The sequence below is a fragment of the Drosophila santomea genome, chromosome 2L (assembly GCF_016746245.2).
Source record: "Drosophila santomea strain STO CAGO 1482 chromosome 2L, Prin_Dsan_1.1, whole genome shotgun sequence".
Taxonomy (NCBI): Eukaryota; Metazoa; Arthropoda; class Insecta; order Diptera; family Drosophilidae; genus Drosophila; species Drosophila santomea.
The window spans coordinates 326,336-352,782 of record NC_053016.2 but is presented as its reverse complement, the minus strand read 5'-3'; the positions used below and the strand labels follow the sequence as shown (position 1 = coordinate 352,782).

Genomic DNA, 26,447 nt, shown 5'->3' with positions numbered 1-26,447 from the left:
TGTCAATTACTTTTTTACTGGTATGCGACCGCTCTTGTCCACCTGGAGACACAGTTTGGTGTGGGCCTTCTGCAGGAACATAATCGCCGAGCCGTTGAGCTGGGCCAAGCTGTAGGCCAACTTGATGAGTCCGTCGCTCCAGAGCTGAAAAAGCGGAAAGAGAGTGCGTATGCACGGATAGATTTAAAAACGTGGCTGGAACAGTGTGCATAGCATATGGAAGCAGTGAGTTAGGATAGGCAATTCCCAAGAGTTGTTGGTATGCAATGCTCAAGGCTTAATCAATATCGAGATGGCTCAAAGTGGAAGAAGAGTGTCGAAAGATTTTAATTTGCAACTTTTATAGTTGATTGAATTACTCACTTCATTTGGGCAAATCAAATCTTTCAACTGCTGTTTAATTCAAAGCAAAGAGTCTAACTCAAGTAGTTCGTAACATGTTGACTCGGCCTGATTGTCTCATGTGGAAAGTATTTCAGAGATACTTCCTCGGCGGCAACTCGGGGCGGATGTGTGATGCAGGCTGAGATTGATTGTAAAGTCAGTCGGAATGCAAACTGTTGCCCAGTTGGCCAGTGGCCATCTATTTCCATCCCTTCCAGTGCACAACCATCGCTTACTCATGTGTGTTTATGGTCAATATTGTTTATTTTGCTTGGCGAAATTCCTTTCCAAAGTTTATGAAAAATTCGACGTTTTCATAATTTGATTTGCCTTTGTTGCCAGTTCTGCTGTTCAAGTTGTGTTTGTTTATTTCAGGAATGTCCGCGACGCGTGCCAAAAATAATAACCACAACAGCACGATAGCGGGGCGGGGCTGCTGACCATTGATAAAATAGAACATTGATTTTGGGCAAGGTCAATCCAGGCCACTGGCAGACTTCATGAGGAATGGACAGCGGACGGTGGACTTTGGACTACGGACAACGGACTATGGACACGCCCTCGGAGGAAAATCAATAAAAGCGCCGTTGTTGAGTGGTCCATAATAACTTTTACGCGCCTTCGGCAACCCACTAAAAATAGCCGCAACCAGAAAGCGAAAAGCCATAGGTGTGTCCCGAACAAAATGTACACAAACAGAAAAAATGGGAATCGGTGTAGGAGCTAAAGAGATAAATATAATTTGCAGTTTAGTGCAAGGGAAAAACTTCGAAAACCTATTAGGTGGGCGATTTGATTTGGGAAGTAGGTTGATTCATTCTTTCACTTTCTAATCCTGTTGTGAACTGTAACAGGCCATTTAATATATGCACTCTTGACACAATTCCCCGAATGACTCAGAACTGAGTTCGTATATGCGGCGGAATGGCACCTCCTTCGCCACTGTTAAGTTGTCATCAACTTGTCACGAGTGCTCCGCGCAAGTGGCCATGTCCACAGCCACCCAGCGAGCAGTTGGACGCGGGCCAAGTGCCAAGTGCGGAGGATTGGCGGACTTACCTGGGCAATGTCCCGGCGGGTGCAGCAGAAGTTAACGAACGTCATGTTGACGAAATCCGAGCCGTGGCACACGGTCACCGTCTTCTCCTCCAGCGTGTCCTGGGGGCCCAGCGTCACAATCTGGCGCAGCTTGTTGTCCTGCAATCGAAGGATGAGCATGACGGTCATTATTAATTACAAAATGACGAAGGGATTTCGGCATTGCGAGTGGGAGTGCGGGTAGGGAGATGCGCGGAAAATGAAGTTTTATGACCCGGCGGTCGTAAATGGAATTCATATCCTTGCGCGCTAATCCTGCGAGTGCAGCAAAATTCATTTGCTCGCCTCGTAAACCAGACAAACAAAGACGATTCCCCAGCTCAACTGACCGGGGTGCCATATTTCAATTAAACGGCACAAATGGATTTACGAGCCCGGACGAACGTGCATCCGTGGATCCTTGGATCCGCAACTCAGCGGAACGCAGAAGCGGAGCAAAACACTTCCAGTTCCGAGCCAACTGGGTTGAATGCAAATAAGCCTGGGACACAAGCACAAGGAATAGAAAGTATTGCCTTCGCAGACTTTCCACTCAAGTAAATACTTTTCAGCAAATCATTTTATTGCTGCGAAATGTTTATGCGAATGATTTAAGTCCTTAGGCATTCTGACAATGATAGCAAACAATCTTAGACATATGGAGTACCTGGCTTGCTACTTTTAAAGTTATTAAATTGTGTATGTGAGATATGTTTTCCAGAACTCATGGGGATCTTCCTAAAATGTCTCACTTTCCCAGCTTGTTATCTACATTGTAACACTTTCATTCCACCAGCACTGGAATCAAAAACTTATTTTTCGCCCACGCAGCAGTCCAGCGCCCAAACTATTCCAGTGAGGCGTGGGTCAGAGCAGGATTATCAACGTCCTTTCGAATGCAAGACACATAGTTCGGCCCAGGACATCGGACATTGGACATTGGTCAGTTGACTGCAATACGAGAGGACTGACTTTTGGGCGGCAGGGTGAAGTGCTCGAAGCGGAAGCCAGAGCATGAATTGGGCATTAACTTTGTGGCCACCATGTCTTGAGGCTCTCGTATATTTGCCTCTCCCCCTTCAGAGCTTCCGGGGTTGAGACTGCCCGGGGGTCAGAGTGACCTTATCAGCAGCCAGTGTCAGTGGGACCCCTTCGAAGTTCAGTCGTGCTTTCTGGTGAGCTGGCACATCGAGCGAGTAAGCTGAGGAACAAGATTGTTGCAGATGACTTCAATGATTTTATTTGCCTCTCATAAACGACATTGTTAAATGGTACACCATGTAGACATTTTTACCTGCAGCTTGTACTTAATATTACTTCATTTGAATGTGTATTAAGTAATTCAATTATTTTAGAGTCAAGCCTCGAGTTCAATTGATTGAAAGTAAGCAACCTGAATTGCAAAGTTATAAGCTTTCCCGGTCAGCAATGATTCGATGGACGATGTGAAAGGCTTTTCCTCTTAGAAAGCGTCTTCCGTAGAAGTAGCCCAGAGCCGGAGGCTATAAAGGCATCGTTTGGCGGTGATAAACGCACATTTACCTGTGCTGGGAGGGCTGCAGGTTACCCTTATCTGCCAGCGTCATGATTTGCTTTTAACTAAAAACTAATTCCGCCAAATTTGTCGCTCTGAATAATGAAAATGGCTTTCCACAGGTCTCTGTGCGCGATTTTCCCGGCACCGTGCGAAGCGTAAAGCGGAAATGACTACGGCGATTATCTTAATTGCTTCTCACGCTTCGCGCTCAGCACTCACGCGCAGTTCCCCGCCCACTCAGTGGCTCCCAATCCCACCAATCCCACCAATCCCACCAATCCCCCAATCCTGCGACTCCCTGGCTGCTAATCCTTTGGCTCTGCTGGAAATTTGAATTTTAAGAAAGCTCATTATGAGAAGGAGCAGGGCAGCGGGCGCGGCAGGATTTTAGTCAGCTGCAAACACAGTTATTGATTTTCCTTCAGGTGCTAATACACTTCTTGGAAAAACATGAACAGGTTCCTCTTATTGGGAGAATGGTTGATTTTAAATTAATGTTCCTTCCATTCAATTTACTTTGATTAATCAAGAACAGTTTTGCTGTACATCTAGTACTCTACGCAGAATCTGTCAGCTGATTTGGGATAATGTTGGAGGGCACTGATCAGATAGTTGTAAGCACCAGATAGGGTAAATCCAGTTTTTTAGCTTTACCAAATTTTGTACCTAGGACACCAAAATAGGTCAAGGCTCTAAATTCGAATATCAGCCAATCCAGCTTATTCCTCTGTCGCGAATTCCAAAAGCATGAACAACAAGCGATCGATTGACTCTCGCCATGGATCCCTGAATAAGCAATCCGTGCAAACCTCTGACAATGGAGGTTCCTACAGTCGCTTTGGGTCTCTGAACTCTGATATCATCCCCACACCCTGCGAGTTGATGCGACAAAGGAATTGCAAAACGGAGAAAGTCATGAAAGGGGAGCGGTATCCCAGCATTCGGCCTCCAGTGTCCAAATGCAGTTACGAGCAGAGCAAGAACTATCTGTATGAGTCTGTGGATCAGGGCGGCTGTTTGGATCCCAATACTAAGGGTCAGGACGCCCTCAGGATCTGGAAAATGAGCCCGCACAAGAGCACTCTCAAGTTCTATGGCGTGGCTGATGGACATCACCTACCGGAGGCTGATAAATTCAACAGGACTTTGACGACCAGTCTGAAACATGCAAGCGGCTCCAGGAGATCGGCTCCAAAGCCTCCGGTTCCACCAGCGCCAATGAGACCGCCACAGCCTGCTGCCCCGTGCCAGCCCTACATCCTCAACCGGAAGACCCTCAAGGAGGAGCTGCAGCGGATGCCCATTGCCCGCCAGAAACTTAATCCCAAGGAGGCTTTCAGTATGCTATTCTGCGACAAGCGTCCGGATCCGATGGACCCTCTGGGAGTGGAGGCTGCAACTGATAAAATGTTTAGCCTGAGAGAAGCTCTGGATATGGCGAAACCGGAGAAACCTCCAAAGCACGGCCTGCGGCGTAAGCACTGGTACTGCCCTTCCAAGTGTGGTGAGCCGGAAAACAAGTGCACTGCATTTGAGTGGGCCCAGTACAAGCTGAACCCGCGACCCTATGACCAAGCCTTCCTCAAGTGGTGCCTGGATCAGAAAGGGCCACTAGAGCGGGAGCCTCACGACTACGATGAGCTGTATAAGCGGTTCCAAGCCTGCTTCGAGGTGAAACCCCAACCAGATCCCGACTGCGTTGCCATGACCAAGTGTTGTCCGGATATGATCAAGGAGGTGAAAGGCGAATGTGGAGTCGAAGTCGGAATTGGAGAAGGAGGCGGAGGGGGAGGTGTAGGCGGAGGCGGAGGAGGACCTGGCAGTGGCAGTGGAGGCGGCGCACAAAAGGAAGGAGGCGATAAGGGGGGTACTGGGGGTAAAGGCCAACCGGGTTCTGGTCACGGTCCTGAAAGTGGATCTCAGCAAGCCAAGGACAAGGAAAAAGAAAAGGGACAGACAAGTGGTGATAAGGAAAATGCAGAAAAGGATAAAGGTAAGGACACGGCTCAAGATAAAGACAAGAATAAGGAAAAGGATACGGGCAAGGACGCGGGTAAGGACACGGGTGGCAACATACAAAAGGAGGACAAAGAAAAGGACAAGGATAAGGGCAAGGGCAAGGACAAGGATAAGGGCAAGGACAAGGATATGGGCAAGGATAAAGACAAGGACACAGATAAGGGCAAGGACACAGATGCTGAGAAAGGCAAAGATAAAGGCAAGGGCAAAGGGAAGGACAAGAACGAGGATGAGGATCAAAAACAAAAGCACACTCCAGCTGATCCTGATCAGGAGAACTCAAAGAAACCTACCAAGCCTCTCAAACCACCCAAGCAACCGAAGCCGCCGCTCGAAAGCACAACCGATACGTCCACTCGCAACATTTCCTCCTTTGATATGAGGGATTCAGACGAAATACCGATACGGCACGAGATTGTCGAGGCGGAAGAGGATGAACCAGCTAAAGAGGCAGTGGAACCCAAGCCAAAACCACCACCAACTGCGAAGCCGCCCAAAAAGAAGCCGCCAGGCAAAAAACCACCATTCTACAAACCCATAGAGAAACCAGAGAAGGAAAAGCCCGAGAAGGTCGAAGAGAAGGAAGACAAAGAGTCCTGTCCACCTTGTCCTCCAGTGGGCTGCGCGTGCACCATTTGCGACTGCCTCTACGGCAATAGGATTCCCATTTCCACGACGATGCAATCGATTATGGCCGAGGAGAAGGTTCGCGAAAAGAGGGAGTACCTCCGGCGGATGCGGCACCGGGAGTACATGGAGTGCACTGGTGAAAAGTCCCTAGTTCCCCAGCACAAGGTGGATTCCATCAGCTGCGATAACTGCTTCTGCCGAAACCCCAAGATAGCCGAGTACTGTGAGTGCTTGGCAGCTCTTCATCACCTGCAGCGGCTCCTTGGAAAGGAACGCCACAGGATCGTAAACAACGAGCTCATCTTCAACCTCGACGATCTCCGCCAGCGAATCACCAAGCGTATGTGCAAGTGCCTTTGAGAACTGTGTTTTGGTCAGTATAATCAGTATAGTTGGCTTGTCAGTGTAGTTTTCAAAATTTGACGATTGAGTAATAAATATTCAAACTGAGATGTAAACCTTGTTTCATTGGTAGAGGCGGCTCTGAAAGGCCTTTCAAAGCGAGCTGCTGACATTTGAGTTGAGCCACTCTCAGTATTTTATCATGTGTTCAACAGACAACACCTAAATTTTAAAATAAGCCTGTTTTATTTTGGTTCCCAGATTGAGCTTAACCGTATTTAACCTTTAAACAATATTGGACCCGAATCAAATAAACACTCCAAGCAAAAAAAAAGACGACGTTACCGCAATGATGGGCACACGGGCTACGGAGCACCGAGGATCTAGGAGGCTGCTGGCAGGTCAGAGCGTTCATGAACCCTCTGTGTGCGAGGAACCCGACCCGCTGAACACCTATGTGGAGAAACCACTCACCATGTACCAGTGGATGCGGTGGAGCAACTGCAAGACCCATAAGCCGCACCTTGAGGAAACATACCCCTCCATTCTACCGCCGATATCCAGATGCGACGATGCCAAGACTCTGAAGTACGTCGAAGAGGCCATGGAGGCCAACAAATGCAAACACTATCCTAAGGAAGATGTGCTGGCCGTGTGGAACCAAAGTCCCCAGAAGGAGTCCTTGGGCTGGTATGGCATTGGATCGCAGTACCCGTCTCCACAGGCCGTCCTCTATGACCGCGCTGTGAAGAAGAGCCTAAAGGCAGCTAGTCTTTTGCCAAAGCCGCCGAAGAAGTCGAACATAAAGCCCAAGTGGCAACTGGAGAAGAAGCCCCCCCAACCTGGCGCTTTTGTTCTCAATCGAAAATGTCTGTCGGCGAAGCTCGACAGGATGCCAAACATAAGACGCCAATTGAAGTCGACCAACGTATTCTCCTGGCTGCACTGTCCCCAGCCAGCGGATCCTACTCGTCCGTTTGAGGATAGCGCCGGCTACCCAGCGATCAGCAGGGAACAGGCGATGGACATGGTGAAACCGGAAAAGCCCGCCAAGCACGGCCTCCGACGTAAGCACTGGTACTGCCCCCCGAAGTGCGGCGAGGTGGAGAACAAGTGCACCGATTACGAGTGGGCCAAGTACAAGATGAATCCCCGGCCCGACAACGAGGCCTTCCAACGCGAGATGGCCGCCCAACAGGCATTCAAGCAGCCGGAGCCCCGCAACTACGATGAACTGTACAAGTCGCTGGTGACTTGCTTCGTTCAGGACCCGGATGGAAAGAACGATCTCTGCCAGGCGCTGGAGAAGTGCTGCAGGGATCCCAAGGATCCACCTGTCCAGGGTTGCGGCGAGTTCGTGCCGGATGGCGCCGGAGGAGATGGTGAGTCGGCAGGGAATAAGGACAAGGGTGGGGACAAGGGCTTGGACGTTGACAAAGACGAGAACGTTGACGCTGAAGACGAGGCAAACGACAAGCAGCAGGATAAGGGGAAAAAGGATGATGGTGAAGGGGACACTGGAAATGAAGGTATAGAAGACGGTGATGATGATGGAAAAGACAAAGGGAAGGGAGGCCAGAAGGATAAAGGGAAGGGGAAGGGGGATGGCGAAGGGAACAAGAGACCTGAGAAAGATGGAGGGGATAAGAAAAAGGAAAAGCCGAACGAAGTCATTGACAAGGAAAAGGATAAAAACAAAGACAAAGGCAAAGGCAAGGACAAGAAACCCAAAGACGAGAATTCCAGAGGCTCTGAGGACCGTCCTCTAGTGCCCCGCAGTACGGATACTATTCCCGCGACAGAAGGGAGTCACCGAAGTGGCGAATCCGGCGGTCATGGTGGCGCCAGCGATGGAGAAAAGGATTTGGACAAAAACAAGAAAGATCCCAACAGGACTGACAGTACAATGGATCAGAAGCCGCCGAAGGACAAGGATAAGGGCAAGGGCAAAGGTAAGGGCAAGGGCCCGAATAAAAACAAGGGCAAGGGGAATAAGAAGAAGGACGATAAAGGTAGTGACAAGGACAACAGTCAGGCCATCCCGACTGACAAAGACTGCCCTTGCGAGATCTGCTGTCCGCCAAAAGAAGAGGACACTCCTTTGATCAAGGAGATGCGCCGGCGGGATCGCGAGCGCCAGGTGCGCGATTACCTCCGCCAAATGCGTCACCGCCAGTACATGGAGTGCAAGGACCCCAATTACCCGAGCCCGCACCACAAGTGCGATGCCATCCAGTGCAACGACCAGTTCTGTAGCAATCCCCGCATGCAAACCCATTTCGCCAGAGTCCAGGCCGTTCGAAGCCTGCAGCAGATCCTGCAGAAGCGCAATCGCCAAGGCGATGTCAAAATCTCCAACGATCTGGACTCGCTTTTAACACGGCTTTGCAATAGCCTGACCATAAGTGGAGGTCACTGCAGGTGACCCGGCCTCGACTGTGTTTTGGTGATGTTTAACGAGTCCGAGTCCGCAGTTGTAACTTTTTCTTAAGTTTAAGTGGTGTTAATGTCTTGTGCTGATTTAAAGCGATCTTAATTGCGTCCTTTAAATAAACTCGAATTCCTAGCTGAGCTCCGGACTTGTACTCAATTCATTAAGGCACACTGCGAGGCGGGGTCTCTTGCTCTTAAATGTATGCTATGCTTTTCTGGCTTTCACTTAATCACACATGGGCCTGCCTGCCTGCGTGTGTGTGTGTGTGTGTGTTTGGGCGTGGTCAGCGCCCACCAACTCGTGCGTTTAATTAATGAATGATTCCTTGCCAAAGGGTTTTTCGTTTCGAGGAAAACGGCTTTTCCCATTAATTCTGACAAAGCTGTTTCGTTGGCAACAACGCAAACTTTATCAACATTTTTGCGCTCTAAATATTTAGGTTTGAATCGTTACTCTGGCGATAAATTCATCTCTCCTGTTATTGGTGATAAGTGTTTTCCAAGCCATATAGTTTAGTCTTCAGAACTGCCCTATTTTCATTTTCTCTGTTCACAGCGGTTGGGTTCCTAGAGTGTTGTCAACATTCATTGTCCGAATTCCGCCTGTCCCGCAAAGTGCGCTTTCATTTCCCAACTTTTCCGGCGCTGTTAGTTTGCCTTGGGCAAACCGAAAGAAAAACCAAACTCATTTGCCTTTGGCCTTGGGCCTGCCGCGCTCCACAGCCACAACTGCAACTATTATCGGGGCCGTGGGCGGTGGGCGGTGGACGGTGGGCGTGGCCCTAGGAAGACCAAAATGATTTATACATGGAGAAAAAGCGGCACTGCCGCTCAAGGATTTGCCCATTGATATAATTGCCCTAATGGCTGGGACCCAGAAAAAGAGGAGCAGCGTTCGTGGGACTTTAATTTCATAATGTGCCGCGATTTGTTCAAAGGGGTTAGCGAAAGTTTAAAATGACTTATTCCAGCTAGGCTGCTTACCTAAAATGCTGTTCAATTACACAAAAGCAGGTGGAAAACCATTTTGCGTTTGTATTGCCAAAATATATGTAAAGAAAAGGGTATTCGCAAGAAGTTTTCAAAAAGCGGCGAGTCCACACAACAATAAATGGAAAATTGTGTTAAGCCTGAAAAAGCGTGACAATCGTGAAGTCGGAACTATGGAAAACTCTGGCCAAACGCACACATCCCAATGGGGATACTGATTCCTATTCCTATTTCTATTCCGATTCCGGACCCGGCACGTGACTTGGCTAGGAAATCGAGGCGGGGAATTGGTTGGGCTGACCCGTTTTTCCATCCCTTGAAAATAACTTCACACACCTGACCCAGTAATTGGCTTTTCAATAAGGCCAGCTAGCAGTGCAAAACATTTACCGACTTATTGGCCGGAGATTATTAGGCACAAGCTACAACTCAAACGAACTGCACAACTTGTCCCTAAACGAATTTTTTTGAGTGTCTTGTGTGTACATCGCGAGATGACGAAAAAGTAATTACATGCGCTGGCGTTATTAAAACAATCTTCACATAATCAAACAACAGACAACACATACAAAAAAAAAACGAAGGAAGTCTTCAAACCCTTTCCCCCTTTACTCAATTCGCGAGCTTAAACCAGAAAAATATTTCTTTTTAAAATTGCATTTCAGAAGGATGCCCTTGCTGCGGAAAGTGCTGCTGCGCAAGGAAGAAGGGAGGTGAATCCTGCGAAGAATCGCAATCTGGAATTGGCTCTATAGCCAAACCCCAAGTAGCAGTGACCGAACAAGCGACAGAGGAGTAAAAATCAAGTATACGCACCTTCGGCCGCTTGGCGTACTGTCCTGTGCGAACGTCGCGAATGGTGGCTATATCCAGGATGTCCAGCTCGTTGTTTTGGTCGACCCAGTAGAGAAAGAAGCCCTTGGCGTCGACGCGCATTGTGACCGGTGTTCCAGTGCCCGAGTCCTGAAATCAGAGAGTGAGAACCAAAAATGAAACAGGCTGAAATGAAGACCAACTCTTGTCGTTATAAATAGCGCATATGATAATCAAAACACATAGTCTTGCGATTCGGGTCCAATAAATTGTGAACACATGATACATACTCGTACAGTCGTAATTCCAGAGTTTATTGAACTGCCCCCTAATGAATTTATCTCGTCCAATTTCTCAGCTGAACTGCCGCATGAGTGCAGTCGTCCGTTATTTCTGCTTATTATTTAAGTCAAATTAAATGGGCATCTGCCGGCAGCCATAAATATTTAATGCCACAGTCGCCTATTCATAAAGGAAAAAGCTGGCGAAAAGTGAACATTCCCCGGCCGCAGCTGGCGATGCCAAACAGATGCGAATTCCGAGTAACCCCCGCCGAAATTAAAATATTTTGTATTTCTTAAATATGCATGCAAATAAGTGGCGGCTAAATCTGGCATCCAGCGAACAAGATGTCCCGAAAATTCTGCCTCACTTCTGGGTCTGCCCAAAGTCACATAACGCGTCGAATGACGCGGGCCAATGGAAGACTTTCCCAGTGGATGGCGATGGGGGTAGTGGGAGCACCATCTGGGCATTGGAGTCAACGCAGACAACGTGCAACAAAGGCGCCATGAATATGTGTGCAACTAAGTGGGGCAAAGTACGACGGTCACGCCAGATTTTCTTCAGGGAATGTGGCAACAAAGTGGATCCGCCTCGGGGTGCAGGCTTTGTTACTTTCGGGGGGGCGATTTCACTAAAATATTTATTGACTCTTATTCATTTATTGAACGCATCACAAACAACGAATTACGAGTAAATAAAAAATAAATAAAAAAAACAACAAACTAAACTGTGACTACATTTTCTGTTTTGTATACTTTGCTAGCTGCTTTGAGTTTGAAATTGAATATACATTCAAGCACTTAGTTCGCGGCTTCTGGAGCCCAGGAATCTATCTGGCTGCTCATAGAGTTCCAATTAGGGGGTGAAATTCCTTGACCCCGTCAGCGGTCCATTAAGATTAGGGAGCGCTTGTTGTTACGGCCAAAATTGATGAGCTTTCAAATACTTGTTACGAGCATATTTAATTCGCGCAGCCACAAGTTCATTATCCTTTCGGGATAGAATTTTGGGTTTGAGTTTAATGAACCCACTAGGTGCCAAAGTGGCCTGCCTGGCCAACAATTTACCCTTTTCGCAGACGAGGCCGAGAGGTTCCTTAATAATTGAAATTGAAAACATCGACTCGGATTCACCCCCCACCACTTGTGATATTAAATTAGGCGCATATTTTCAAGGGATTTTCAGATGGTTGTTTAGGAAAGTCTGGGCGAGGACAAGGGTTCGACCATCGCTAATTGGAAGCCACAATCCCCACTCGAGTTGTCTTGGTTGCTTTTCCTGTTTGTCTAATTACTGTAAACTAATTGAGTTCAGATCGCGCGAAGGGGCGGCAAAAACTTCGTTAATTCAATTTCAATATGCAAAATTCGGTGGAAATCCAATAGCTGCAGAAATTGTGTGAGAATTTCAGTTTCTACTCCGTGACTGCTCCTGAAAGTGACTGCCTTTTGACACGCTCCTCCAATATTAACAGCCACCGCTGGCACGCGTATCGGTAATTGTGTATCTGAATCAGCATCTACATCAGCGTACGAGTATATGTGAGTGTATCTGAATGTATGTGAGTGTGCCTTTAGGATAAGAACGATTACATGCATAATTGAATTGGCTTAGCTGTGGGATCTGCTCCCCGTACATATGTCAGTCGACTGTAGGAAACGCTTAAAGCAGACCGCACATCCAGAACACCAAAAGGGGATGTCTGCCCCAGCTGCTTGCACTGTGAGAAATGTCTTTACCTATGCCAGCAGCCACTTTAAAGACTATTTAATCACCTACCCAAGTCTCCAATCTACTTTTCTCAAGTTCTGGGTTTTTCGAGTGCGCTTTCCCTTTTGAAGATACATGCACATCTGTATCTAGGAAACACATCTGCTGGTGACAATTGTCATACGCTCATCTCGATTCGCTGTCAATCATGCTTAGGGAATTGAGTTCTGAAAGGGCTGTCAGGCGTCTGTAGTGAAAGGTGGAGTACTTCAGTGCATTGGGGAGCATTGGGAGGATGGATGGCAGGTTAGGATATGCTAATGCTGGCGAGGACCGCCCAACAGGCAGCTCATCTCCCTGGGAGAGAGTACACTCCAAACTATAGACATGCGTTTAAACAGCTGCTGCTGTCCGTGCTACATGCAAATGATATTATAAAATATGTAGCTGCTTAGTTCCTGTTTACCTACACTTTCTCTCCTTACCTCATCCCATATGCATCCCACTCGAGTTACCTCGGAGAAAGTTTTTCCGTCTGCCACTGCTGTCGACGTTTATCCTAGCCAACTATCAAAGAGCCTTTTCCGTGAAAAAGTCACGCACTCTTCAGGGTGTGTTACCAAATTCGCATTAAGACTCTCCGAGATCCAAATTCACCCACCTGACTAGAAAGTACGCTTACCACTCACCACTTACTCAGCATATACGAGTATAGAAACTATCATAAATCATAAATCGCCAGCTGATCGGCAATCGTAAATAGTAGTTCGATTACAGGCAATCAGCCGTCCACTTATCGAGCAATAAAACAAGGTTTTCTATTCACGTTAACGAGCTCTGTGATAAGATACGAAAACTCGCGCTGTTTACTGTAATGCATTGCTAGAGTATTACGCAAAGATCTCCCCGTTCAGCGCCACAAGCCTCAGTTCAGCTGGTAGTAGGCGGCGATCGTCTGGTGGATCCATCCAATGTAGGCGGGCACAGAGGTGTACACCGTGGGCCGCTTGGCATAGCCGCACGGCATGTAGCTCCAGGAGCCGAGGCCCACTAGTTCCGCTGGTCCAGTGATGGGCCAGTAGACCAGGGGAGTGCCTCCGTCTCCGTAGCAGGTCGTCACCTGGGAGCACACCTGCTCCGCCGTCAGAGGAGCATCCGCCGGCAGCAACTCCTTGCAGGCCGTGCTGTTGAGTAGCGGAGCGAAGGCATACTGCAGCTCCTTGGAGTACTCATCGCCATCGGCGTCGGTGAGTCCCCAGCCATAGGCGGCGGCTGTCTTGTTGCTGTAGTCGTCATTGATGTCGGGCAGGGCGATCTGCTGAACGCGAGCGCTGTACTCGAAGCTCTCGGAGACGTGGAGCAGGGCTATGTTGTCACTGCCGGCGTTTCCATTGAAGGACCGATGTGTGGTGGCAAAGTCCACGTAGCGCACTTGGGCTGCGGTCACGTTGGACCGGTTGACGATTCCCGCGTAGACGGGCGTTCCCACGGCATCTCCGTTGAAGCTGCGCAGCTCATCGACACAATGAGCGGCCGTCAGAAGCCATCGCTTGCCAATGATGGATGCTCCGCACAAGTGGGTATAGGTGGCCCTTGTCAAGGACAGGGACACCAGGTAGGGCACATTGTCCACTCCCTGCACATCGTAGCCATCTATAATCAGGGGCTGGATCTCCGCGTGAACTTGGTCCGTATCCCTCAATGTCAGGTGCTGAATGTGCGGCAGTTTTGCCGCTGCGGCCAAAGCCAAGAGGGTCAGCAGGAAAAGCGGCGATAACATCACTGATACGGTTGAGAATTTGAATCGTCTAAACCGGAGGCCGAAAAGCAACTGGCCTTTTATAGTAAGAGACCAAAAAGCTTTGCCAAACAGAGAGAAAGAGAGGAAGCCCCTGGTGTGCCAGAGTAGCTCCAAGAACTAGTTCGATTATACGAATTCTGGACTAACCTTTGATACCCGGAATAAGAGATTACCTCCCTAATGTGACGCTAAACAATCACCTGTAGAGGGACAGAGATCTTAATACCCCCAATGTCCTTACATGTCCTTGTATATGCAGCATGTGAAATGTAATTGAAGTTAAGCTCCGCTTTAGGCTCCATTTTACCCATCCTTCCTATTTTACCCTCCGGGTGCTGTGGCATTTACATTTCGCAATTAACCTTTGGAGCGCGTGAGGGGAGCACAATGGAGATAGCGAAGTGCATCCTTGCATGCACTAATTGCCGGCTGCCCGGGACGAGCTGCCTCCATCCATGTGGCATTAGGGCCACATGTCTACATGTGGCGGGTGGATGTTGTCCTGAAAATGCGCACGCAAACATGCGGTCACTTCAGGGCTATGAAATGCTCTCTTAATTGGCTTTGTATGCCAATTGGGGCTGGGGAGAACCCCATCGCGAGGGTCCGTATTTATAGCATCCTTTGAGACTGGGCCGTGGCCGACCTTGCCGTGTCAACACCTCGGTTAACACATTACGCACACCCACGTGGGCGGAGGTTCCCAGGGCTTTTCCCACTCAAGGCCAATTTACTATTGGATACGCGTACGCCTATCGGCCAATCGTAATCAATTCAGACGAAATAGCCTAATCGTCGAATCCGATTCATAAATCTATCTGCTAATCTATAGTTGTGGGCAAGTATAAAAGGTGCTTTTAGTCGGCTAGTCAGTATACATTCTCCGTAAATCTGCAGAATGAAACTGATCGCTGTGACTTTGCTCGTTGCCCTTGTGGCCGCCGCCCAGGGAGCCAAGCTCTCCGACAAGCTGGCCAAGATCGTGCCCAGCTTTGCCACCGGCTTTGTGATCAACGGCACGGAGGCGGAACCCCACTCCGCCCCATACATTGTCTCCCTGGGCACCAACTTCGCGAAGCACTCGCACATCTGCGGAGGCACCCTGATCAACAAGGACTGGATTTTGACCGCTGCCCACTGCATTTCCAACCCAGTTGGCATGAGCATCATTGCCGGACTCCACACCCGTGCCGAGGTGGATGAGCTGACCCAGCAGCGCCAAGTTGACTTTGGCCGCGTCCACGAGAAGTACTCCGGTGGCGTTGGACCCTACGACATTGCCCTCCTCCACGTGAACGAGTCATTCATCTTCAACGAGTGGGTGCAGGCCGCCACCCTGCCCAGCCGCGAGCAAGTCCATAAGGGAGAGACCCACCTGTACGGTTGGGGACAGCCCAAGTCCTACGTCTTCACCCCCTCCCCGGCCCTGATGACTGTCACCACCGAAATTGTGAACTACGACGAGTGCAAGGAGCTGCTGCCGGAAACCGCTCCTCTCGCTGAGTCCAACATCTGCTCCTCTTCCCAGCAACAGAGCAAGTCCGCATGCAACGGTGACTCCGGCGGCCCACTGGTCGTTGAGCGCGAGAACACCGCCTCCGAAATCATTGGCGTCGTGTCCTGGGGCTACATCCCCTGCGGAATGGCGAACTATCCTTCCGTTTACACCAAAGTGTCTTCCTACGTCAACTGGGTCACCGACATTCAGAGCGCCTACTACAAGCTCTTCTAGATTGAAGGAAGAAGCTGTTAGTCAGATCTTGCCAGGAGCGGAGTCGCCTTTGATCAGAGTCATGATCAATTGTTGAATAAATGCATCCAACTAAATCGTATCTTGTGGTTTTCCGGGAATGGAGGGTTATTTTCTTTGCAAATTACAGAGCCACAGGATTAACTAGTAAACCGACTTCAGTATGAGTTTTGTACGGAACACTTCAGAAAAGTCTTTTTCGACCTAGCTATACCTTCAATATGAACATGGTATCAAGGAATATTATAAGCCTTTAATAAAACTTGTCTTTTAGTTAAACGGATGTGTAATTTATTTGCCCTTATTGGCGTTCTTCCTAAAATACTAACCAAAACGCTAAACTAAAACTAAACTAATTCCCTCATTCTGTGCCCCTCCGATTAGTTGTGAAATAATCAGAGGCAATAAAAGTCCAGTCTGTGTTTGCTTTTCCACAATTTATGGTGTCTGATTGCCCTCGAATCGATCGCTAATCGAAGCGGGATTAAAGAAGGTCCCGAACACATTTGTCTCTTGATTTATGGCTTCTAAAATAAGCTCTGGAAAAGCCCAGAGTTTTGGAGGCGTGTGCCATTGATAGACGATTCAGTATCGAAAGTCATGCACTCGACCAATCAAATCTAACCCGAATGGAAGCTCCCTATCATTGATATTAAAAAAGTGCTGTATAATATTGAGCAAGTAGATTGGAAAAGCTTCACAAAGTTCTAAATTTCAGATTCAACATGTTGCTAAAATAATGTTTAGAGCAACAAAGAATACAAGGATGACGAACCACAATTTGCTACTTTAAAAGTTTCATTGTTCTGAAGCATTTTCGGCGCTACTATCAATAATGTTGGATCTGGTTAGTTATAAAAAGTAATTCCTAAATAGAAAGGTATATAAATTTTAGGTTCTTAACAGAAAACTTCTTTGTATAAACATATTCTCATCTTTTATCTGCGCTCTAAATTATTATTATCAGCGCCTAGTAACTTCTAACTTCTAATCTGATACTATTTTGAACCAATACAAAAAGTACACTTAGCCACTTTGGCCGCTATGTGAGCAAATAGAACTTTGCCATCCAGATCGGGGCCAAAAGCCAGTCATGTTGGCTGCAAGGAAGCTTCTTCTGTGCCTCAAGTGCAAGCAGACTTCGAGAGATTGGAACTCTTATCAGTCAAAGGCGCCAGTGCAGGACAAAGCGAAGTCATATCGGGGCCAAGAATATGCAGGTGAAGATCATAAATCTCTTGGGTGATAACAATAATCGCTTTTGGATTGGAGTGCTTGCAGTTCGAGTTGGAGATTGAAGAGTCCTATAAAAGGCGCCGGCCTAATTGGCAGTAGAACAAACACAACAGAGAACTCAAAATGAAACAATTCGTGGCTATATTCGCACTAGCTCTGGCAACGGTTTCGGCCAGTTCCATCCCTCAGCCGGGATTCCCCAGCGGCCGCATCATCAACGGCTATGAAGCGGCGAAGGGAGAGGCGCCCTATATCGTGTCCTTGCAGACCACAGCCAACTCCCACTTCTGTGCAGGAACTCTGCTTGACGAGGTGACCATCATGACCGCCGCCCACTGCCTGATCTACAACCAAGGCCAGGCAGTTGCCGGTGCTCACAGCCGCACCGACCGGGAGAACGTTCAGACCAGGAAGTTCACCAGTGCCCAGTACGTGATCCACGAGAAATACAGCGGCGGTGTGGGACCCAACGACATCGGCCTGATCCTGCTCAACGCGGAGGATGCCTTTGATCTGAATGCCGTGGCCCGTGATGGCAGCAATCCGGTGGGCGCCGTAAGTCTTCCTTCGAAGACATTCCAAGGCACTAGCGATGGATATCTGTATGGCTGGGGCTACGACAACACAGGAGTGCTGCCGACGAACCTCCAGAAACTGGACGCCACCATCATCGACTACAACGCATGCAAGGCAGCGTTGCCATCCAGCAACTCGCTGGCGGACACCAATGTGTGCTCCCACACCGCCGGAAAGGCCGACGGATCCTGCAACGGAGACAGTGGCGGCCCCCTGGTCGAGAAGTCCAGCAGTGGTGCAGACAAGCAGATTGGCATCGTCTCCTGGGGATACATACCCTGCTTGACCACTATCTACCCTTCTGTCTACACATCAGTGTCTTCGTTTTTGCCTTGGATCGATGAGAACCGTAGGGCGAAGTAGACAATAACCGACATACACTTGTATATAGCCACTTAACAAACGAACATTCAAAGAAAATAAGCTACGTTTCAGTAATTCTATCCAAAAAATACCAGTAACTTAACCTAAAATCTCTTTTAACCAAATTACCACCGAATTCGTATTGGAATAGTGAAATGCAACAGATATATGTATAAGTAACTAATAATCAATATCCCCAGACAACATGGTTCAAGTAAACAGTTAGCTACTCACATCATCCCATCGAATGAACTTCTCGCCATCTTGCAGAGCTTGTGGCACCTCCACGCTGGCGGTGGAGATGTACGTTCCTCCGGCGCTCATCATCCTCGCAAATGTTTGGGTTTGAAGTGTCGCTTACGGGCCACTGACCACTGACCCGCTGATGAACCAGAAAGCTCTGGTTACTTTCTGCGTGATTCTTGGACTAGCCGCTGCTCCTCCTTTCACTGCATGCAAAAGACGCCATAGTCCTGGTTAGCATCTGAATCCTCGAAGGAGTCCGGGCACAGTTAGAGCGGCGTTGTCTTTGCCCCGCGTCCGACCTCTTTGGACTGCATTCTGGGGCTTGGTTACAAGTGCTGGCAGTTTTCTGAAAACAATTGATTTTAGCATTAGTTCCATTTTCAGCTTTAGTCTCCTGGCAAAGGAAAATAACTTCTGCAATGCTAATAGCGCGCCTATTTGGTGAACTCATTTTCGCTGATAAATTCCTATCCCAACTTTAAAGGGTTATTTCTCTCAAGCCCCATTCCCAATTGAGTCATGCCCAACTGCAGATACACCAGATAGACCAGATACCATTAACAATTTTCCAAAGCCTGACGCTTTTGTTTCGCTACCATTGCGGGTCAACCCGACTACGGGTACGAAAAAGGTCAGGAACAGAGGAACAGAGGTCCGGACTTCGGATCGCGGCCCCATGATGGGCTTTCAATGAGCGGCGGAAGGAGCTCCATTCATTGGGGCCCATTCCATTCCATTCAGGTCTCTGCGGCTTTGTTTGCCTATTTTTGGGCTGCTGTCGCCGGCCATTGTGTTGCGAAATTCGCTTGTAGTTTCCTTCACCTTTGCTTTTTGTTGGGTTTCTGGTTTTTGTATTTGACTGCACTTCATTTATGCAGGAAGCCGTTTTTCGGTTAGCTAATTTGGCGCACAAACATTTTTAATTTCAATTAGCCGCCAGCGAACTCTTGACCTGAGTACTACCCAGTAGCTTTAAATAGACATCCGGCACTGTGTTCGTCACTCGAGCGATCTGAACCGAGTGGTTTCTTGTTTTCGGCATAATCCACTTAGACACAGTGAGATGGAGATGGAGATGGCAACATATCCAAACGCACGTGACTGCCGAGCTAATACTTTCGTAATTTCTTTTGGCCTTGTCATAACCAATTTAAGTCAAGCCCGAAACTAGAACTAAAACTGCAGCAGAAACAGAATCTGAAACTGTGACGGTGACTCTGACTGACTGAAATGGAATCAAGAGCAAAAATGTGAGCAAAACTTTTAGCCACAGTCGCTCTGCGCCAGCCAACTAACCACACCTGACTTTACACCGGAAAATGGAAATGGGAAAAATGGCCCACCCCAATGGGAAAACAATTGGAGCTAAAAAAAGGTAGAGAGAACTGCATAGCACTACTTTAAATCGCTTCAAATTGAAATCGAATTGCTACACACAGGTTTTCTTTCAGTGGCTAAGCAAAAGCTGTTTTACTCACACATGGCGAAATTTTTGCGCATAAAGGAAGTCATTTGTTTGTATTGGTTGCTTTCCCGAATAGAATTGAATTTGTATATTTATATTGCCGTTTTCCCTCCCATTTGCTGCTTCAAATTGAGTTTGTACATCATAAATTGCGAGCTGCCAAAGGGGAAGTAATTAAGCATTTTCATTCTGTTTGTCTTCCGACTATTTTCGAATGTGTGTATGTGGCAAATGGATTTTGAGTCAATATCGAAAATTGTTATCGCAAGTAAAATGAAAAATGGGGAGACGCTGCTCGAATTTCCATTTTCCTCATTTCCATGCTACGCTCGTTTCACAGCTCTTTCTTTTCTTACGTTCCTTCTTTTTACTTTGCAAATCGTTTTAAGTGTTTTATGGCAAACGGGCAAAAAATTTATTGCAGGCAATTTGCAGATGTACCTAAGAGCTGGTGGAAAAAGGTAGGTTTAGCCTGGTTTGAGTTGGCTGGCGTTCGGGGACCAATTCTGGGGATACGCAACGGAAATCACAGCGGCAACACACAGATTTCAAGTGACTTTCCCCATTTCTTTTTTCTCTTCTGCCTCGTTCTAAAAGAAAGTGATACAGCGAGCCCATGAATCATGTATGCAGCGGAAACAGAACAAAACGCTTTCCTACAGGCTCCCTAGTCCAACTTTCCCGACCGCCCAGCCACCCAACCTCCCAACCATCCAAGCGTCCCTCATTCAGCTGGGAAAGCTGCATAAATCAAAACGCCAGTCAAAATATGTTTTCCTTTGCCAGCTCACAGCCAATCCAAAGGTTAAATGTTGATATATGCTGCGAACCATGGAGTACTTGTTATTGGCTTGTTTATTGCAGGCTTCCAGTCGATCTGAGCCGAATTTATGCGTCTATCGCTTGTGTTTCGACAGGGCAAAAATAGCTTGTTTTCCCAAAAGCATTTAAACAAGAAAATATTTTTATAAATCACATGGTCCCTCAAACATTGTTTTGTTTTCACTAAAGTTCATGAGGCCCCCCACTAAATTTCGAGATGAAAGGTATTGCTTTTAAAAGCTATTAATTTCGAACGCCCTACGCCACTCCATACTCTTTTGTGCGGCAAGGACCAGCTTTTAAGTACCTGCACCTAAGTGTCCATTTAGTGTATGGACAACTTTTCCGAATGAATGGGGCGCCCAAGTGACAGGGCCTTCTCTTGGCTTCTTCTTCTATCTGCCGTTTCCGGGAAAGGTGCGGAAGTTGCTTGTCAAACGGCAATCTTACCCAGCAAGGCTCTTCGCTCTCCGCTCTGCGCACTCACACAAACACGATAATCAAATCAAGGCGCCAGCTATTTGGTTAATGTACATGACAGCGGCGAGGGGCCGGGAAAAGCAAGGGAAGTGCGGGGGAAACGCAATTGAAAAGCTGAGCGGTTCCCAAGGAAGGTAAAAATGTTAAAACTGAAGCAGGTGAGAGCTCAAAGATAAGTATTGTGGGAAACAAAAACAGGGGAGGCAACAACGACATTTTTGTAGCATGCTTTTCGGAGCGACAGTTTTCCACTTGCTCTCTCGTTTCACCGCGCCGCGCGGAAATTGCAACTACAGCCTGTGGCACTCTGTATGTGTGTGTGGGTGTGTGTGTGTGCCGACTATAATTTCATTTGTGGTACATAAAACTTGGCCAGGCTTCATCTCTTCGGGCGAAGACGATACGAAGGCCAGAAGAGAATCACATTAAACTAATTGCTTTAGCTTGTCGTTGCTGTTGTGCCCATTGTTTCAGCTCCTGTTGTCGAGTGTTTGATTGTTAGTGCTTTTAGGCAGCGCAAATTTTATTTGCTTGTATGCCAAAATGGTTTATGCCCGCATTTGACGGCCATTAAAAATTGAAAAGGCACCGACAAACACACACACCAACATACACTCACAAGTTTTGGCAGAGAAGTTCAAGGAAGCACAACAGTTCGCGCTGTTGCAGACTTATTTCTTTTTTAAATAGGTAATTTTGGCTTTTAATCTGGAAGTATGCTTTTCTGTTAAATAAAAGTTGTAAGGAATAATAAATGATTTATTTTTGGTATTTAAATGAATCCCAAAGAAGCACCTCAAGCACATTGAACGCCAGCAACAAAATAAACGGAGCAACACAAGACAGCTAAACATTAAATATTAACTGAGGATGGGGCAAGGGTCATTTTATGGTGCGAATACCTTTGCTATTTAGTTAAATTTTCCCCGTTTTCTCGGCGTTTTTAATATTGCAATTTTACCTATTCGAGAAAAGGAAATAATTATCCGTGAATAAATGGATTTGATTTTTGGAGCGTTGCCGAATTGATTTCCTCCCAAATTGCTTGGCGCCAAAAGAAGCATTTCCTTGCGGTACTTTCTCTTATTTTCCTATTATTTTTACCGTTCGCACAGAAAATTCATCATTCAGAGTGGAGATGAGGGTTGGCTGGGTGTAAGTCAACAACTTGCCGGCCGTTCGGTGCTCAGCAGTCGCTCATATCGGTAGCATAAAGTACACAAATAAATAAAAATACAAAGCGTGGGCCGGAGGTGTGGAATGGAAAATCAACGGGGGTGTGGTTAAGCAAAAGAAAAACAAAATTAAGTTCAATGACACCCCAAAACAACAGCTCCCGGCCGTAAATTCGAGTTCCAATTTGTTTCTGGTTGTTCTTGCTGGAAACCTTAATCAACGAATTTTCCTCGGGACCCCTGAAAACCCCCCAAATACCCCTACAGCTGTGTGGGTGTTTGGGTTGTATGGGGGCGCCTCCAATTGGAAAACTTTTGTTACACTTTGTTTTTCGGCCTTTTTTTTTGGAAGCAAAACTTGCGAAAAGTAAGCGTTCGGGAGCAATTTATAATTCGAATATTTCTTCATCAATTCCATTGCGCTGTGGAGTTAGTTACCCAAGCCCAATGGATAATGCCCTTCGAAAGGCGAATTGTGAAAATATTGACAAAACAATTGCTTTCAATTGCACGCGAGGTAATCTCCTTCCCCAACCCCCCTTTTGGGCACCCCCATTCGCCGGCCTGCGGCAGTTGTGTGTCTAAATTTTCTATTTATAACGCTGGCGATGAGTTCAATGTTTGATTGGCCTCCGCTGAAGTGTAAAATCAACCTGGGCCGAGGACGCTTTTCCACAGGCATGTGAAAATACGGAAGCTCAGACCTTAAAAGCATACTTTCAGGCACATTGCGAATCAATCGGGGTTTTAAGCTTTTGTCTAAGCTCACTCCTAGGATATGGCAGACATTCTATCCCTGCACTCGAATAATCAATAATTTGTTTTAAATTAACGATTTACAAACTGTAGTGTAATATCAGGATACTCAATTGGTAGCCCACCATTAAGGCAGGAATATTATCTCATTATCATGACTGATCGCTTGGGTTTTCCAATTCATTACCATACTATCATCACCACCTGAAGAGCAGCACTAGACCAGCCATAAATCGTCTGCCACTGCCACGGATTCCGATTACAGCTAATTGCTCGACTATCTGCTATCTGCGCGTCGGATAGCCAAAATAAACACATTAATTGCTTAAGTTATGTGCATTCCGCTGGTAATTTGTTTGCTAGGCACTTCGATTATAATCGATTTGTATCTTTCTCCTCTTTTCTGCGTGTCTATAACTTTAATATCAGTCCATTCTTTTGATTGCGGCAAGGTTGGTCCGTCAGTTTTCGACAGCTTTGCATGTCAAGTGTGGTCATGCATAATCAGAAGAGGCGACGGAAGCGGGAAGGTGGGATTTTACATAAAGCCAACGCAAACAAAATGAATTTGTGACAGAAAATGATAATTATTAATTAAAACCGCGTTTCAGTGTCACCGCAAACAGACTCAGATATATACAAACACACCCGAAACACTTTAGCACGCACAAATTTACTTATATTTTGTTTGTACGACAAGAATTAAATTTCGGTATGGTAAACAACGAATTTGGAATGCTCTTTCCAGTGGGCACTTTCAAATTTTGATGACTACAAAATCGTGTATGTTCGATAAATGAAATATTCGGATTCATACTTAACTTCTGAGTAAAGTCTTCGATTAGTATATGGTTTTACAATTAACATTTCAGTTCTCGTCATTGCGCACATTTTTGCCTCTCTTATTCATTTTATCGCCCTTTTATCTAGTTTGTCAACGTTATCAGGCTGCGGACAGCGCACTATCACCAGCAGCAGCGAGAGCAGAGTTAGGCACCCCCCTAAAACACACCACCCCCACCCATGTCGGCCGGATTGTCCGACGTATTAGATTTGACGCTTCATTATAATGATAGATCGCTGTACATTGCTCTATCGTCTATCACCAAGAGCAACCAAATGGGTGCCACACAGCGAGAAAGTCGCGCGCCAATATTGTTAGTTGGGTTGGGTTACATAGGTTTAACAACAGGTTCGTTTTAAGATACAAAAGTTCGGACTTAACTGGAAATGTATACATTATATTCACTTACAGCCATAACTTAATACCATCAGGAAACATGACTAGGAACACTAAGTTGTAAGTGTATAGGTTTGTAAGAAGAACTCCATATTTTACATATCCATTCCAAGCGATTTGTATAACAAAGGGATACAGAACTATTTTGGCATATCAAGGTCCTGGCCTCTGCTATGCAAGTATGCAAATAACCTTTTCTCAGTGTACGACTAAAAGTACGATAGTTGTTTAATTTTCACAGTGACCTACGGTGCGTATGCGCGACTTTTATACAGTTTTGTATTCGCGCGTTGGCGGCTGCTAAATAATTAATGAGCAGCCTCAAGTGGTAAAGCGGATGAGGCGGGCAGAGAGTAGGAGCGGCGGAGATAAAATGGAAAACCGAGTGGAAGTGAAGCAGGAGCAGCAGCAGAAGCAGAGGCATGGCCATGGCCATGTCAGCATAATTAGCCAAACACTCACCCACGCAGGCTAATTGTCCTTTCTGGCGCTTGTGTCCTTTAATGCCTTAATTGTGTTTGAATGATTGAAACTAGCTGTCTTTGAAATGGAGGCTGGGGGGCAGCCAACGGGGCGTGGTGCAGCAATCAAGTGGGATAATTGCATATCAGTGGTGCAGCTGATGCCTCAACTTGATAAATGCCTCGAGTGGCAACTGAAACAGGACCTAACTAAACACACAAGTGGATGCTGCAAAATGGAAGCGGAAAGCAAGACAGCAAAGACACAGAGAGCTGGCAACTTAAAGCGTTTCGCTAATTGGCACCACGAGCTGATGTGATATCTGATGCGCTGCTCATTAGCTTTTTGCAGTTTCCCGCTTCAAATTCATCGCTCGGATTGGCCATAACCTGATTACAAACTCGAAACGGACTTCCTTTTCAATGGGTGGCCTGGTCGCTCCGAAGTTGACTGCTTGCTAATTGATATTAAATTAGACATTTTAACTTCAGTAATGAATAATTGGGTTAGACTACATATGGTATATTATACTAATATCTAAACACTGGTAATAACATTAAGATCTCTTATCCATCTCTAAATGACAAATATAATAGGCAAAGTCCTACTGGCTGGGATTTTTCAGTTTTCCAAAGCTATTGGAAGTCCTAAAGGCCACTTATCGCTGAGAGATCGCAAATCAAGAGCTGGCTTCGCGTGATTCACGCGCGACCCAGTGAAGCGTTATCTGCCCCGTTCTCGGATTTCTCGGACTTCCAAGCCAGCAGCAGTATCTCAAAGATTTCGAGATACGCGCCACGCCACGCCACGCGCTCGCTACGAGTTCAAGTACAACTGGCAATGGCAGCGCAACGGCGGCGCAAATCATTGACAAACGCCTTACGTCCCCGCAACAGATCACTAGCTTGGCTATCGACGGAGATCTTTCAAGTTTTCCAAATCGAAAGCGAAATATTTCAACTTGAAAAGGAACGAGAACGGGGCAGCGAGGCACAACAAATAATTTGGTGTAGCTCACATAGAAATCAAGCAGTTTGCTTATAAAGCAGCACGTTGGGTAGAAGGAGACGAAGGGGGCAACAGCATTTTTCGGCACAATTTTCAATTAGGCAGCCGTGAAAGAAAACGATGATGAACACTGAACAAATAAATTGAATGGGATTGTATTTTGATTTAATTTCGTGTGTGTGGTGGTGCTGAAATCGAGAATCGTATTCCTCCGCCCTCAAAACTTCCTGATAAATCCGCAGATTGAAAAGGTTCTGTTCGGTCCGTTACCTGTGCCAAAGTTTTTGACTTTCAGATGAAAACCTCGTTGAGTGGAATTTGTATTTCGTAAGCGACGAAATTTCAATAACAGATTTTGCACCCGCTGGCAAACGAAGATAACCTCTCCGGTGTTTATGGGATTTCGTATTGGATTTGCCCTTCTGTTTTGGTTTAGCTATAGTTTTTAACTGTTCGGCTTAGTCACAGAGCACAACGCACAGATACGGAGAAACACACACGCACTCGGCATCTGCAGATACGGAATTCTGGGGACCCGGGGACCCGGAGAGGGTTTCCTCCGGACAAAAATCTCGGGCGGGTTTTCGGGCCAAAATCTTCCGCTAACACGACCGAACGCTTCGGCGAACGACGAATGTCTGCTGGGAAAATCTATGTGGAAATCTCAATGCTGCTGAAATGCAAAAACGAGAGAGCTGAAGCTTCTCCGTCTCTCTGGCCGAAGGTGAGCTACTGTTCTGTTCTACTGAATGTTTTTTCGAGCATTTGCAAAATGTCAAATTGTAAATAAACGAAAAGTGCCAAGACGAACTGTTATACCAAACGGCAAAACAGAGGCGTATGCGAA

General features: G+C 46.9%; 6 protein-coding genes across 14 annotated transcripts in view; 4 read left to right on the top strand and 2 right to left on the bottom strand.

Moving 5' to 3' along the window:
• The window catches only part of LOC120455410 (1-phosphatidylinositol 4,5-bisphosphate phosphodiesterase classes I and II), a 43,894-nt gene that overhangs the window by 12,675 nt on the left and 4,772 nt on the right, over positions 1–26,447 (bottom strand). For 5 of the 7 annotated variants that reach the window (XM_039641556.1, XM_039641583.1, XM_039641573.1 and 2 more), the window contains exons 2-5: positions 18,181–18,538; positions 10,229–10,375; positions 1,444–1,581; positions 11–144 (exon numbers count right to left, since the gene is read on the bottom strand). In XM_039641556.1, the coding sequence (XP_039497490.1) occupies positions 11–144; positions 1,444–1,581; positions 10,229–10,375; positions 18,181–18,273 (512 nt within the window). In that variant the 5' untranslated portion in view covers positions 18,274–18,538. Of the gene's footprint in view, positions 1–10; positions 145–1,443; positions 1,582–10,228; positions 10,515–18,180; positions 18,539–25,870; positions 26,227–26,447 lie in introns of those variants that run through there. The other 2 variants (XM_039641565.2, XM_039641604.1) reach the window with 2 other exon arrangements.
• On the top strand, positions 3,590–6,097 carry LOC120455432. The gene has a single exon (XM_039641628.2). The coding sequence runs from the start codon at positions 3,746–3,748 to the stop codon at positions 6,005–6,007; it is 2,262 nt and encodes a 753-aa protein (XP_039497562.1). The 5' UTR covers positions 3,590–3,745; the 3' UTR covers positions 6,008–6,097.
• On the top strand, positions 6,188–10,514 carry LOC120455439. Of its 3 annotated transcripts, none has more exons than XM_039641658.2 (2): positions 6,188–7,371; positions 10,081–10,514. In XM_039641658.2, the coding sequence occupies exons 1-2, from the start codon at positions 6,339–6,341 to the stop codon at positions 10,209–10,211; spliced, it is 1,164 nt and encodes a 387-aa protein (XP_039497592.1). In that variant the 5' UTR covers positions 6,188–6,338; the 3' UTR covers positions 10,212–10,514. The 3 variants fall into 3 exon arrangements, with proteins under 3 accessions (XP_039497592.1, XP_039497574.1, XP_039497584.1); XM_039641650.2 differs by having other exon boundaries at positions 6,189–7,371; positions 10,078–10,514; XM_039641640.2 differs by lacking the exon at positions 10,081–10,514 and having other exon boundaries at positions 6,188–8,560.
• Positions 13,035–14,033, bottom strand: LOC120455458 (trypsin). The gene has a single exon (XM_039641681.1). It carries the CDS (start codon positions 13,998–14,000, stop codon positions 13,146–13,148), a length of 855 nt encoding a protein of 284 aa, XP_039497615.1. The 5' UTR covers positions 14,001–14,033; the 3' UTR covers positions 13,035–13,145.
• On the top strand, positions 14,881–15,848 carry LOC120455468 (lectizyme). The gene has a single exon (XM_039641693.2). It carries the CDS (start codon positions 14,920–14,922, stop codon positions 15,751–15,753), a length of 834 nt encoding a protein of 277 aa, XP_039497627.1. The 5' UTR covers positions 14,881–14,919; the 3' UTR covers positions 15,754–15,848.
• On the top strand, positions 17,121–18,103 carry LOC120455473 (lectizyme). The gene has a single exon (XM_039641707.2). The coding sequence runs from the start codon at positions 17,131–17,133 to the stop codon at positions 17,944–17,946; it is 816 nt and encodes a 271-aa protein (XP_039497641.1). The 5' UTR covers positions 17,121–17,130; the 3' UTR covers positions 17,947–18,103.

Excerpts from the sequence above, each read along its gene's own strand:
- LOC120455432 (XM_039641628.2), top strand. The coding sequence starts at position 3,746 with ATGAACAACAAGCGATCGATTGACTCTCGCCATGGATCCCTGAATAAG.
- LOC120455439 (XM_039641640.2), top strand. The coding sequence starts at position 6,339 with ATGATGGGCACACGGGCTACGGAGCACCGAGGATCTAGGAGGCTGCTG.
- LOC120455458 (XM_039641681.1), bottom strand. The coding sequence starts at position 14,000 with ATGTTATCGCCGCTTTTCCTGCTGACCCTCTTGGCTTTGGCCGCAGCG.
- LOC120455468 (XM_039641693.2), top strand. The coding sequence starts at position 14,920 with ATGAAACTGATCGCTGTGACTTTGCTCGTTGCCCTTGTGGCCGCCGCC.
- LOC120455473 (XM_039641707.2), top strand. The coding sequence starts at position 17,131 with ATGAAACAATTCGTGGCTATATTCGCACTAGCTCTGGCAACGGTTTCG.